The 15,405-nt window shown below is 40.4% G+C and overlaps 1 protein-coding gene across 2 annotated transcripts in view; it reads left to right on the forward strand.

The window, feature by feature from the left end:
* LOC101984745 (cytochrome b-245 heavy chain) overlaps nt 1-15,405 on the forward strand; it is a 70,005-nt gene that overhangs the window by 48,632 nt on the left and 5,968 nt on the right. For both annotated transcript variants that reach the window (XM_026782084.1, XM_005352835.2), the window contains 6 exons: nt 3,542-3,732; nt 5,466-5,595; nt 8,015-8,107; nt 11,195-11,448; nt 12,940-13,102; nt 14,432-14,578. In XM_026782084.1, the coding sequence (XP_026637885.1) occupies nt 3,542-3,732; nt 5,466-5,595; nt 8,015-8,107; nt 11,195-11,448; nt 12,940-13,102; nt 14,432-14,578 (978 nt within the window). The remainder of the gene's footprint in view (nt 1-3,541; nt 3,733-5,465; nt 5,596-8,014; nt 8,108-11,194; nt 11,449-12,939; nt 13,103-14,431; nt 14,579-15,405) is intronic.

A 15,405-nucleotide genomic window follows, 5' to 3' on the forward strand; every position in this document is an offset into this window, starting at 1 on the left:
TTTTTTTCGAGACAGGGTTTCTCTGTGGCTTTGGAGCCTGTCCTGGAACTAGCTCTGTAGACCAGGCTGGTCTTGAACTCACAGAGATCCGCCAAGCCTCCTCTTTTCTGATTCAAATGTTTTCTGGGCTATTAAAACTGAGAACAATGAAAAGCTATAATTTGTCCTTTAAAGTCAACAATGAAAGTTTGCCAATGGCTTAGAATGTAAGCCCTCTTGGTGGCATGTGCACAGACTACTCAGGTATTTCCTGAATCCCTGGACTCTCCTGGAGAAATTTTGTATGCAGATCCTGTAGGAACTCACACTCACCCATGACTGTGCACACAATAAAATAAAGAAGAGATTCATGTGCAATCAAAACTGGCTTTACTATTTGCCACAATGAAAGGGATTTCATGCCTTAAAGATGTCCAAGTGTATACCTGCAGAGGATGTTATAAGGGACTTGCTAGGCCACTTAGGCTTATATTAGATGATTTGAGGGAAGATTTAAGAAAGCCAGTATTTGCTGGAAACGGAGGCAGAGACCTGCATCAGAGCACTGAACTCAGCTCCTAAAGTCCAGTTAGAGAGTGGGAGGAGTGAGAATATGAACAAAGAGGTCAAGACCATGATGGATTCACCCACTGAAACAGTTTAGCTGAGCTAATAGAAGCTCACCAACTCTAGCCAGACTGGGAAGAAACAAGCATAGGACGAAACTAGTCCCTCTGAATGTGGTTGACAGTTGCTTGGCTAGGGCAGACTGAGGGACCACTGGCAGTGGCACCAGCATTTATCCCTACTGCATGTACTGGCTTTTTGGGTGCCTATTATCTTTGAATGAATACCTTGCTCAGCCTGAATATAGTAGGGAGGGCTTTGAACCTTCCCTAAAGCAATGTGTCTTATCCTCTCCAAGGATTGGATGGAGGTGGGGGCTAAGTGGAGAGAATGGGAGGAGGGGAGAGAGTGGGAACTTGGATTGATAAGTATAATGAAGAAAATATTGTTTCCTTTTTAGAAAATAAAAATAAAATAAAATAAAAAGAAAGCCAGTATTTGTATGAATCATATATGATCCAAAATTGGGGCTAGCTCTGGAACTACTTACTGTCTTACTTATTTTTCTGGGAGGCAGAAAGAAAAGAACAGGGCTCTCTGAAATAAGTAAAGAACCCACGTTTTGTCTAAACTCAAGCATGATTTCAGAAAGGTCTTGTTTTTTAAGATTTATTTAATTACTTTTGTTTTTGTGGGCACCTGTGAACCCCCATGGTATCTATGGGTTCTCATCCCATGAGTTTCTGATGCTTCTTCCACTTAGAAAGGAGCTCCGGCCATTTTTATGAACCATGTGGCTTAGGAAGATAGTTAAGTTCCCCACTAAATTTTGAACACATTTTCTGAGGTTAGACAAACATCTACAAGGCAAAAAAACTTCAATTTTTCCAAAATGTTTACATTCAAACTGACATAAGAAAAACTGGAATGATTCAGAAATGCTTTTTTTGTGATACCGTGGGCAATTTTTCTTTCCATTGTGCATTGTGATGTATAAGGATGACAATTTTTTAAAATTTGTATTCATTTTACATACCAACCACAGGCACAGTCCCCCTCCCCTGCCCTTCCTCCCACTCTGTCTCCCCCACCGAACCCACCCCCATCCACTCCTCAGAAAGGATTAAGGCCTCCCATGGGGAGTCAACAAAGCCTGGCACAGCAAGTTGCTGCAAGACCAAGCTCCTCTCCCCTGCATCAAGACTGAGCAAGGCAACCCATCATAGGGAATGGGCTCCAAAAAGTCAACCCATGTACCAGGGATAGATCCTAGTCCCACTGCCAGGGACCCCTCAAACAGACAAAGCTACACAACTGTCACTCACATGCAGAGGACTTAGTTCAGGTCCCATGCAGGTCCCCAGCTGAGAGTCTGGAGTCCATGAACTCCCACTAGTTCGGGTAAGCTATCTCTGTAGATTTCCCCATCATCATCTTGACTGCCTCCCACCCTTGCCCATATGATACTCCTCCCTCTCTTTGATTGAACTCCCCAAGCTCGGCCTGGCACTTGGCTGTGGATCTCTGCATCTGCTTCCATTAATTACTGGATGAAGGCTCTGGGATGACAGAGTATTCGCCAATCTGATTGGAGGAAAAGGTCACTTCAGGCACACTCACCACTGTTGCTGGGAGTCTTAGCTGGGGTCATCCTTGTGGATTCCTGGGAATTTCCCTAGCGCCTGGTTTCTCCCTAACCCCATAAAAGTTCCCTCTATCAAGATCTCTCTTTCATTGCTCTCCCTCTCCATCCCTCCCCCAACTCTACCATCCTGTTCCCACATGTTCCTCCATCCTCTTCCCTCTACTGCCCCCCCTCCCCAGTTTACCCAGGAGATCTTATCTATTTCCCCTTCCCAGGGTGATCTACGTGTTCCTCTTAGGGTTCTCCTTGTTACCTAGCTTCTCCGGAACTGGGGATTGTAATCTGGTTAAGGGATGACAATTTGACCATATTAGTTGAGCTGACATTGTCATACTGTCCCATTTTCCTTTTATTGGGTCTGAACTTCCCCCAGAGTATTTGCCTTCTCAACTCTTTCGCCTGTCTTCTCTTCTAAGGACTGCCTTGAGCCCCCCCACCCCCCGTGTCTCTGCCCAAGGATGAGATCTGAAAGGATCTGCTTAGGTACTTCTCCCTGAGATGCCTTTGGCAAGTAACTGATGAATGCAGGCCTTGAAGTATAGCTTCTTCCCCTTTAGTCAGTCCAAACTCTGAGGTATAGTTTACTCTCAGAGTGGTTTGTGCATGCCTGAGGGTACGACATTCTCTCAGCCTTATTAAATAGAATTCTCTGAGATGGGAGACAAAAACAACAACAACAAAGCAAAGCAAACAAACAAAATAGGGTCAGTCTCACAAGGGCTAGCCTCAGCCTGACCCTGTGTATCTCTGTGTATCACGGCCTGCTTTTGCCAACTGCTAAGAGATCTGACCATTTTACCATTTTATTTTCAGTTTCATGAAATAGACATAATGAGAGAACATCTCTAAGGTCAAGTTAAAGCTAGCTCTGTGAGATGTTGTCCGTGAGTTGCCCCTTGCCTGGCTTTCTCCTTTTCTCTGAGCTGTGCCTTTGCTGAGCGGCTTCTCTTGGAACACCTTGTTTCTAAGTCACTTGCCCATGAACTGCCATCTCAGGATACAGCATGGTGAAGCCCAGCCTCAGATGGCATCTATTCTAAATTCATTAGCCAACTAAGCACTGTGACCTTTTCAAACCAAAGAGATAGAGAACATAAGACACTTTGAGGACAACTTTTACTAGGCCAGTTCTTTATAGTTGAACTCCATTAGAATCATAGAATGTAATTGTAATAGTTCTTATTTATCCATGGCACCTCAACAATGTTAACAGTTTAAATTTGGAAGCCTCAACACCATATCTCTCTGAGCGCTATGATGAGGATAGCCAAAGGGACAGGAAATAAATTATACAACAGCTTTAATAGTGACACTGCTGCAATTATGAGCCTGCATGTTTCTATTTTCTAGAACCCTGAAGGAGGCCTCTACGTGGCCGTGACTCGGTTGGCTGGCATCACCGGAGTTGTCATCACACTGTGTCTCATATTAATTATCACATCCTCTACGAAAACCATCCGGAGGTCTTACTTTGAAGTATTCTGGTATACACACCATCTCTTTGTGATCTTCTTCATCGGCCTTGCCATCCATGGAGCTGAGTGAGTTTTCTACCTCCATTGCCAAAGGCTTTGGGTTCACTGTCTAGATGTATTGCCCAGTGACAGGCACAGTGACTTCCTTGCTTTTGTATGGTCATCCTTTCTGCTGAGGGGATGTAATAGGACAGCAGAGGTCAGTCAAAAGAAACAACATCTTTGCTTTCTTGTTGTACCCATCTAATTCATAATGCAGCTACTTAAAATAAGCTTGAAACATATACCCAATATATAAAATAAACTGTCTATGTTTAGTTTCAAGGCTACTGTGTATGATTGTGTAGATTGTCCACTACAAATTCCTACCTAAAGAGAAGCAAGGTAGTCTGTACTATACTGGCCATACGTTATTGAAAGCATTGGTAGGTTCTTGACTGTCCACCACAGTGTTTCCTATGGGTAAATCACAAGCAGGTTAAGCAAAATCCCAAAGTAAAAGAGTTAGTGATTAATCAGTTGAAGAGGTTTTCTGTTGTCCAACTGGTTTTGATTTAAGCAAACAATCATTACTGGTTGCCTTCTGAGTATGAGGATCTATCTGCAGAACTGTGGAGGAATGCCCGCTAGAAAAACACGTGGGCATTGCCTTTCAACTTTTGAATATGATAAAAGTAATAACTTCTACCAAGCTCTATGTCAAATGCTAAGAACTTGACATTCGATGTTTCTTTTAACTCCTCTAATGTATAGATGTGGAACCCCAAAGTAAAAATGGTAAAAATACATGTGATGAACCACTCCCAAGTGGTGTGTAGCCTAGAGAACAGGTGTTCTAGAGTGGGCTGTGCTGAGCACTCCCATAAAGATACACGGTGCTAGACTGTATGCTTGGGAAAATCTGCTTTAATATCAGGTTTCATTTTTCTACTCTTTTATACCACCTGCACAGAAGAGCCAAGCCCAGGGAAGTTCCATGATGGGTATAGAGTTCCAGGAACATAAGGGTGGGGGAAAGTCAATATGCAAAACTCAAGCCAAGTCAGCTAGGGGTGAGCAAGTCTTGAGAGTGAAAAGAGGAAGGATGAGAAGAAGCAACTGGGGCCACCTTCTATGTGCATTCTTAGCCTACTTCCCGATTTGAAACCCTCATAAACTCTTTCTAAGCACTGAGAAATCTGTGGGATGAACAATCTCCTGAGTCCCCTAAAGTAACAGTGTCTTAAGGTGAAACTCGCTCACAATCCAGCTATCTCAGAGAATCCTACAAAAGTGAGGCATTACTTCCTCTCCCTCCTTTACCAACCCCACCACTTCCTGTTTGGAGAGTGGCACAGAGAGCTGTCTTCCTTTGGATTAGACAGAGATGTGTTTGCCGTAGTCTCTATCTAAGTCACAGTCGCTATTTACACTGGTTAAGTGGTTGCTCGGGATCTCATGGCTAGGTAACGATTGAACTGGATTTGAAATTCTGATTTGCAGACTTTTGCTCCTATTATTTAGAGCACAAGGAGAAAAACCGTATTTTTTTATTATTTATTTATTCCCTATGGGAACTAGAGAATAAAGATCTTTTGTAATTACTATTCCTCAGACTCCTGCTCTTCCCATGCCATGTCCATTGGTCACTAAATCCAATCTTCAAGGAGGAAATGTAAGGGTTATTGTAAATGTAAGCTCATTGTTAGAGTGCTTGCCTAGCATATATGAGGCCCTGAATTCCAAGGGTCTAAAACACTCAAACAGCTTACTGTCTCGTTAGTAAGTGATGAAGACTTACTTTTTTTTTAATTCATCAGACGAATTGTACGTGGACAGACTACAGATAGTTTGAATGAGCATGATATAAAATTCTGTGAAGACAAAATCTCAGATTGGGGAAAAATAAAGCAGTGCCCAGTACCCAAGTTCTCTGGAAACCCTCCTATGGTATGTATTTTTATTATTTCTTTTAAAGCACTATTACTGGTAGGTTTAAGAAACAGGTACAAATATTGTTATAGATACTTTACTATGTGAATTGGCTAGAACTTTTTCTTGAAAAACAAACTTTACATTGATCTGTTGTCAATGTCCTAGAATGAAGTTGGAAAGCAATGATTTTAAATTGCTCTTTGGGCTTAAGAGCCACCACTACCACCACCATTATCTCCTCCTCTTCTTCTGGCTATGAAGATCACAATAATATCAGTTAATGATTTTCAGAGGTGCACTTAGGGATTCTATCCTGATATGAGTTGCATGGCTCAAATGATCCACCTATAAGGAGCTGTGGATCTCTTTGGTTACCGGGAAGTCTATATGGCATTCTATATGGCTTCAGAACTGTTAAGAAAACAGATGAATTAGCACATTGGGCTGCCTTTATTCATCAGAGGATCCTATCTATCAGGATGACAAAGGTTGCACAGCCAAAATCATACAAACACCAAAGGCAGTCACCTTGTGAAAGAGGAGAGGCAAGGCAAGGGCAAACAGGGAAACAAGGTGAAACTCTTGCTTTCTCCCATAGAGAGTTCTTCTGAACTCCACTCTGGGTGGTCTTCGATATCTCTGCCCCATAAAGCAAGCTTTATAATCTTCATGTTATCTTTCTTTCCATTGGTAGACATTATAATCTGTTGGTTGCTGTGCTAGCCACTGTTGTAAAATGAAACAAAAGTCAACATTTGTCTCGGGCTTCTGACTAGTGCTCTAACTCTTTTGTATAACTAGCATTATAACTCTCCTTCATTGTATAACATAAAGACAAATCTATCCCATTTTCTCCTGTTGGCATGGGAATATTCTTTTACTATGCCCATCACTCTAAAGCAGCTTAATGTTTTTGAGTATCCTTGTTCATAAATGAAATCAAGCTGACTCAGCAGTGACTTGCCCCTACTATATTCAGCCATTAATAGAAAGCGTACAAAACAAACCTTATTTTTAGTTAGTTTATGGGCTATGGGAGGCACAGTTCCTTGATGACAGCTAGAGTGAGTTCTACTATCTTTGCAGGCAACAGTCACAAAATTACTTCTAGGTTTCTGAGGCTATCAAAGGAAATGTCCAAGTATAGTGCCATTAAATGTCACTCTATGGTATCAACCAGGAAATAGATGGAAGACTTTTAAATATCCATCTTATAAAGATGAGGTAGACCAAAAGAATACTCCATACCTCTGTTACAGATATTCTTCACTTTTGAATAGTGGTGTGAAGAATCTGAGTATTTTTAATTTTTCCAACAATATAATGTCAAAAATATGGTTTATTTCAGCTTATAACTCTCAGGTCACACTCCATCACTGAAGGAAGTGAAGGCAAGAACACAAGGCAGGAACTAATGCAGAGGCCATGGAAGGGTACTGCTTACTGGCTTGCTTTTACTGGCTTGCTTCTCCTGGCTTGCTCGGTCTGCTTTCTTACAGAGACCAGGACCACCAGGCCAAGTGTTACATTGCCCACAATGAGCTGGGCCCTCTCTCATCAATCAGCAATCAAGAAAATGCCCTACAGTCTTGGAAATCTGGATGGAAGCATTTTCTCAATTGAGATTCCTCTCCAAGATAACTAGCTTGTGTCAAGTTGACAAGAAAAACAATAACAAAACCAACCAGAATACATGAGGAACATGGCTCTTATTTTCTACTTCAGATTCCATTCTAGAAAATTAAATTTTAGATATTTCTAATTTTTGGTACTCCAAATATTAGATTAGGAATCCAACTGGTAGAACTGTTGGGCCTAAATGTTGATATGGAGACTAAAAATCTATGAAGCAATTTCCATATTCTAATCAGAGACTTAGATAGAAGCTTTAGAATCTTCATGTGTGTCCCTTCAGCAAAAGCACTGCATAGCTCCTAGAGTTTACCATAATGCTGAGGAAGACAGCTGAAGTCTTGCACAAAATTCGTCATCTTGAAAAAGATTAATTGGAGACTCAATGGCTGGGAGAAAACAATTGCAACGTTGGATTAAAAAAAATCTCGTGTTGCTGAAAAGAGTCAGGTTCACTCTGGGACCGTCTGTCCTCTGTTGTAGCTAGTCCAACTTTGGTTGTAACACTGAGAGGAAATCCCATTCGTGTAGGAAAGTCTTCTTTGGAAAGCCTCACACCACAGCTACAGATCATACAACATATTACCCCAATGTCTGTTTTACTGACTTTACACTTTATCTTAACATTTGATAGTTTACTATATTATGTTTTATTTTTAAAAAAACTGCTCATCAGTAGTAAATACTTAAACAAGCTTACAGAGGTTAGCCTGGCTTGTAAAATGATTTCTTCTTCTTAATATTTAACTAGCTGTCACCACTCCCCTAAACACATCTCATTTTGTATTTGATGCAATTACAGACTTGGAAATGGATAGTGGGTCCCATGTTCCTGTATCTCTGTGAGAGGCTGGTCCGGTTTTGGCGATCACAACAGAAGGTGGTCATCACCAAGGTATTCACTCATGTCGGAATTCTTAGTAGCTAAGTATCACATGGGCATGTCTCCTCATATTCTCTACATTGATGTTCAAAAAGATCTCTTTGCCATGTTATTTTTATTAAACTGAAAACAGAAACCCTACAGTTTATTTGAATGAATTTCACTTAATGATGAAATGAATTGGCCTTTAAGTGGGGACACTATAACGTATCACTTTTTATGATACCTGCCTCCACACACACATGTATTAGTGAGACAAAAACTTTCAGATACTAAAAACAGCAAGAAGCATATAAAGGAGGTTGAAAGACCTTTCTAGTTCCTTTTTCTATTCTTTATAAGTAACCACAGTGTATTAATGCTGCAGTGTTCAATATATCAAGTGGATTAAGACATAATTTTTACCTTGCACTTGGTCTCCAGGCTCCAAGTCTGGAGTGCTTTTTCTCTGTTTTCCTATGTTTTGTTTTTCCTTATGAAATAAAGAGAGAGATATACAATTAGATAGACTATCAGATAGATAGATGATAGATGATAGATAGATAGATAGATAGATAGATAGATAGATAGATAGATAGATAGATAGGAAAATTCCTTGTTACAGTAAATACCCAACAAGATTGTTTTGTCAAATAAAATTTAATTATGATCAATTCATTTCAAAAAGGATTTACAAAAAGCCTATTGTAGGTTATGTTTTGAAAGACACAAAAATTCCTTCTGTCTTCCTTGTAACTTATTTCAGTTGATACCTATGGAGAGTCATACTAGAGCTAGTCCTGCTGGCATTGAGAGTTTTGCAATGTAGGAACATGCAACGGCTCTCCTTTTATGTTATGTATATTGTATTATTTTTAAAAGTCTAGAAATTGACAAAGATGCCTGCCACAATTTTTTTTCCATTCATAAATAAGAAATGACCAAACCAGACAAATATTTCTCTTTAATGTATTTCTAGGGTAAATTTGTTATCTTGTGAAGAAAATAAACATTCACTTTCTTCTCATGAAATACAAGAAACAGGGGTTATCTAAAAATCCTCCAATGAGAGTGCTGTCTACTAAAATGCCCTTTGTTAAAGTCTCCTTGTGTGTATAGTAATAAAACTGCAACATGAAAGAACTGTTTTTATTACACAAAATTACAACATGGTAAACAATTTTCAACATAATTTTCTCTATTCAAAATGATGCTTTCCAATTCTGTATTTCAGAGCAGAGGAAGTTGTTTGCAGCCTTGTCGTATGAGATACTCTTAAATCCCAAGTTTTGAAAATGTTTTACAATGTTTTGGTGGTTCTACAGGTTAAACTCAGGCATCACATATGCTAAGCATGTACTTTGGCACTTGGCTGCAGCCTTAATAGTAACTTTTATGAGTAGCAGTCCTCACATTTCTGAAGTTTCTCATGCTCGGAAAAGCTGTTTCCATTCTCTAGAATTTTCCCTCCTTTGATGTCCTTTGAGTTGTCTGGACTTGTACCTCTGAAATTCTTCTAGGTATGGTAGGTGTCTTTGAGCAGTACATTACCTTTCCATTTGGTTTTAAGTTTGACTTCATTTTCAGTTAGCTCATAACTGTATATCTTTATAAGCTACAATGTAGTGTTCCCCTGTGTTATACCTGTGTAACCAAGTAAAACAGTAGCACAGCTTTCAAGTCAAACATACATGATTTCACTGTTATAAAAATGCCCAGTCTCCCAGAAGTCTTGACATATGCAACCTACCATTCAGCACCAGAACACCACAACCTAGTCATTCTACCTGACTGCAAGTCAGTACCTATGAACTCCCATGCCTCCTGCAGCCCTGCTCCCCTTATCCTTTGCCACCCACCCTCTTACACTCAATTTCTATGCGCTGAACTCTCTCGCATTCATCGTATGAGTGAGTTTATGCTGCATTCGTGTCTGGCTTATTTCACTTACGTCATTCAGATTCGTGTTGTACATGGCCAGATGCCACCCTTTTAAAGCTTTTAATAGCCATCTACTGTGAAAATGTGGCACATTTTCTTTATCCAGTCATTGTTGCCACAGTTAGGTTGATTCCAGAGCATTGCTGTAGTGCTGAAATAGACCTGGAAGTGACAATATCCTTTTGACAAGAAAGAGGATCTACTTTCTGTTTCCCTTATTCTGTTCTGTTTTAGAGTTAGCTATCTATTTACTAGATTTGGATAATTCAGATAGACCTTAAATGGACTGTTGTGTATAGGGAGAATAAATATAGTGCCTGACTTGGGGAGAGATGGATGGCGTTCTCTCTGGGAGGAGAAGTGCAGAAGCAGGGCATGTTAAGGTGTGATTCAGTACAAGAACAGACAGTATGGTTAACTTCATTTGGGAGCTGTTGTAATATATCTAGTTAGTGAAATCTCTATGTTCTGTCTATCTGCCAACGCCCTCTCTCATGACCAGGGAAGACAGAAAGAATGAACTAGAAACTTTTCTTTCTATTTTTTTTGTGCCTTTTTTAGCATCTGAGAGAGAGAAAAATCACAACTGACGGATAGTTTTCATTTCCTGCTAGAGACTGTGAAACAGAAATGTACGTAAAAGACTTATTAGGAGTGTGTTCTCAGGGCCTATATTCATAATGAAAGTTAAACCAGATGTGGTAGCACGTTCATATGATCCCAGTAATCAGGAAGTTGAAGAAGGAGAGCCTGAACTCAAGGGCAGTTTGGGCTACATCACGAGTTACAAGCTACCCTGGGCTACATACAGAAACCATATCTCAAAACAAACAAGAGAAAAACAGTTAAAACATTTAGAAAGGTAAAATGAGGAAGAGAGAGGAGTTGACCTGGTGCCCACTGTGGTTACAGCTGCAATGTCAGCTGATCCTACAAGGGAGAGCTGGAGCTGTCTCAGACTGAAGAGAGAAAACTAGGACTTTGTGCCCATCCTTCAGTCCATCCTTAGCCAAAGTCTATAATTGAGGACAAATCCCAAATGACAGATATATCTGCTTCTGTGTTGGTCTTTTAAAAAGAAGCACAGTTAGGGCATCTTAATTATTTTATCCATATGAATCCTAAAAGTGCAAATGTTTTGGTGACACGTAATTTTCGGGGTCATGTTTTATTCCATAGGTGGTCACTCACCCTTTCAAAACCATTGAGCTTCAGATGAAGAAGAAAGGATTCAAGATGGAGGTGGGACAGTACATTTTTGTCAAGTGTCCTAAGGTGTCCAAGCTGGAATGGCACCCATTCACCCTGACCTCTGCGCCTGAGGAAGACTTTTTTAGCATTCATATCCGTATTGTGGGAGACTGGACAGAAGGGCTGTTCAATGCTTGTGGCTGTGATAAGCAAGAGTTCCAAGATGCCTGGAAACTACCTAAGTGAGTACAGAACACATATGGAAAACGTGCATGAGTTTAGGAGAAATGATGCTAAATGGTTGTGATTCTCCATCTCACCACCTGAGTGACAAAGCACATTGGTTCAAAGAATATAGTGTATGTCTGTTTACCATTGCATGTGGTATGTTTATGCGTATGTTTAGATATCTTAGGTAAACTAGAAAGCATTGATATCAAGTATTAGTAATAACCTCAACTTTCTTTAAATATGTAAGGGTCAAGGCCAAGTTATGTTAACTTTTTCTGACAAACAAAAATTATATCAGAGATACTCTTAAATTTTAAATGATGTCATTTGTTTGAAAGTATTATTTGTTTTGCATCCTTCTCTCCACTTGTCTCACACAGTACTAGGGACACTGTAGACACTAAAGAAAGGCTTTTCAAGTTATTTCGTGAATAAACAAATGGAAAGTGATCCTATCAACTCAACACTATGTTATTATGTAAAACATTCTTATCTTAATATGTAATGCAATTAGGAATTTCAAATTTGGATTGCCCTGCCAGGCATGGGGCCCATGCCTATAATTCCAATACTTGGGAAGTGGAAGCAGGGGGATCAGGAGTTCAAGGTCCTCCCAGATAACACAGAAACTTTTGAGGCCAGCCTGGGCTGCTTGAGATTGGTTTTAAAAAACAAAACAAACAAACAAACAAATGAACAAGCAAAAAACCCAAGGGGCTTCCCATATGGCTTGATGAGTAATAGAGCTTGCTGTGCAGACCAGATGTCCTGAGTCCATTCCCTGTCCTCCTGGATTAAATGGTTGAAGAAGAGAAACTCCTGAAAGTTTCTCATGTGTACTTTGGCAAATGCGCACACACACACACTCACACACACACACACACACACACACACACACACACACACATCATCATCATCATCATCATAGCAAAAATCAGATATACTTCTCCATAACAAGAGACAAAGGTGAGCTGGAGAGATGGCTCAGCCATTAAGAGTACTGGCTGTGCTTCCAGAAGACCTGGGTTTGATTCTAAGCACTCACAACTATTTAACTCCAGTTACAGGGGACTCACTATCACGATCCTTTTTCTAGCCTCTATGAGTACCAGGTATGCACCTGGTTCACAGACATACATGCAGGCAAACATCCATACACAATGAAAATAAATCTAAAGGTAGGTGTGTGTGTGTGTGTGTGTGTGTGTGTGTGTGTGTGTGTGTGTGTGTGTATGTGTTGGGTGGAGAGAGAAAGGAGAAAAAATGGGAAAAAGCTCATGGTAAGCTAGTAAAGGTTTTCAGTTAGATAATCATTTCTAGTCTTACTTTCAGCCCCAGTGGTGGCATTAAATGACTTACAGGAAAGCCATTTTATAGAGACTCCCCATACATACACTATCTCAGCAGATTCAGCATAGCACACATGTCCAGCAACAGCATGTATTCTACTTCCTGTGCAGATTAAGGAACACCTACAACTATCCCTTTCCCTTTCCGTTCAGGATAGCAGTTGATGGGCCCTTTGGCACAGCCAGTGAAGATGTGTTCAGCTATGAAGTGGTGATGCTAGTGGGAGCGGGGATCGGAGTCACGCCTTTTGCCTCCATTCTCAAGTCTGTCTGGTACAAATATTGCAATAATGCCACAAATCTGAGGCTCAAGAAGGTAAGTTCCTCTTATTCTCTGGAGGGGCTAGATTAGATCCCATGCTGAAATGCAAGGCTTTCATATGTCAGGGCAAGTGGGGGAGAGGTTTGAGTGACTGCAGAGAGGCGGACTTCTCCTCAGAGGATTGTCAGATAAATTTGTGTGCTTGCATATAAACAGACCAGTTAACAAAAGTAACATGCTGTATTTGTTTAGCAGTATTATAAATTCAACAAACTTGAGAAAACATTTTTTCTGTTTTTAATTTTTTCTATTTTTTTAATGACTGAGCCCCATCCTACCTTATATAATGATATTAGATTATATAATGATACTGACTCTATTTTCAGCTTTTCAATACTGCTGTTTAGCAGAATAAGGTGGGAGTCGTGGAACTTTTTACTTGCCTGTGGATGTCTCTTGGGGATAAATTCCTAGGGGATTGTTCCCTGTCAATTACTTGATGAAAGACGTCTTGGTAAATCTCAGATTATTCTAGTAACTGTTAAGATTGAGGTTAGCTTCATATTTCATTCTTTTATCTAATTTTTTTTCTATATGACAAAGGTATGAGTAAAACTAATTTTCCCCTTAGGAACTTGGTGGGGGGGTTGGCAGTCCCAGGCAGGGAAGTCCTATAGTAGCCACTGTGTTGATTTCTTTGGTAATTTTCAGAGCAGATACATAGGAAGCCAGGAATTCTGGGAGAGAAGTAGCATCTGACACAGGGAAGCTAGAGAACCACAAGATGGGGATTAGCTATATATTAACTAAACCATCAATTTATTGATTTACTTTTAAATATTTATTTTAATTTATGTGTGTGCTCATCTGTGTGTGTACATGCGTGCGCACACACACTCATGCGTGTGTGTGCCAGATATATAGAGGTGCTGCTAGAGGCTAGAAGAGTGCAGATGCCCTTGAGAAACACTACCAGGCAGTTGTGAGCCACTTGACATGGGTGCTGGGAACAGAATTTCATCCCCTGGAAGAGCAGAAAGCACTCTTAACCCACTGAACCAACTCTCCAGTAGTTTCCAATTGCTACTTCCTGATCTTTGTGCTTGAAGGACAAAGAAGGTTTGTATAATAAGTCCACAGTGTGGTAATACACATCTGTAACCCCAGCACTTGAGAGGCAGAAACAGGAGGATGCCGAGTTTGGAACCAGCTCCATATTAAAGAGCCTGTCTTGAAACAATGACAAATACCATCAGATTTCTGAAACCCTGTTTCTAGGCCTTGTGGGCATCATGAAAAGGTTGAGAGCATTAGAAACCCATTCTTTGAAGGTGATAAAGACTACCTCTTATATAATCCCATCTGTGTCCCCTCCTTTTCCAGATCTACTTCTACTGGCTGTGCAGGGACACACATGCCTTTGAGTGGTTTGCAGACCTGCTGCAGCTGCTGGAGACCCAAATGCAGGAAAGGAATAACGCTGACTTCCTCAGCTACAACATCTACCTTACGGGCTGGGATGATGCTCAGGTGAGGACAAGGAGACAGCTCTCAGGCTTTCTTAGCATGCCCAGAGCTTGCTGGCTTCCTTTTACCTATTGGTATGTTCTGTGCACGGCATTTTTTCCCCAGGGACAGCTAATGGATTCAAGTGACCCAGCTTGCTCACACTCACTCAGTAGCGCCGTCACAATATTTAAACCATTGAGACTTGATTCCAAACTAAGGGGCCTGTGCTGACATTAGAACACTGTTCCCACCAAGGAGCAGGAATCTCAAAACACAAAATGGAAATGAGAAGAAAAGTCTATCCCCGTCTTGTACATTAATTTATGTTATACATGTTTTATGCTATATTCAATAAATTTATATGCAGTCAGCTCTCCATCTATCTGAGGTTCTGCTCTGTATATTTCATTACCTAATCAAAATATTTGGGAGAAAAGTAATCATACTGAACATATACTGTCTTTTTCTTGTAATTGCTCTCAAGTACAGTATAAGAACTAGTTACATAGGATTTACATTGTCGCAAGTGTCATGAGTATCTAGATATGATTTAAAGTATGTAAGAGACTTGAACATTTATGGATTTCGGGTCATACAACTAATCCTTTGCAGAGTCTGAATTCTGTTCCAGGGATTTGTTGTTGTTGTTGTTTAGTTTGGTTTTTTTTTTTTTTGAGACAGGTTTTTTTTTTAGTTTCTCTGTAGCTTTGGAGCCTGTCCCGGAACTAGCTCTTATAAACCAAGCTGGTCTCAAACTCACAGAGATTCGCCTGCCTCCACCTCCCGAGTGCTAGGATTAAAGGTGCGTGCCACCACCACACGGCTGATTATGATTTCTGAATGCCAAC

Source organism: Microtus ochrogaster, chromosome 10 (assembly GCF_000317375.1).
Source record: "Microtus ochrogaster isolate Prairie Vole_2 chromosome 10, MicOch1.0, whole genome shotgun sequence".
In the NCBI taxonomy this organism is placed as follows: Eukaryota; Metazoa; Chordata; class Mammalia; order Rodentia; family Cricetidae; genus Microtus; species Microtus ochrogaster.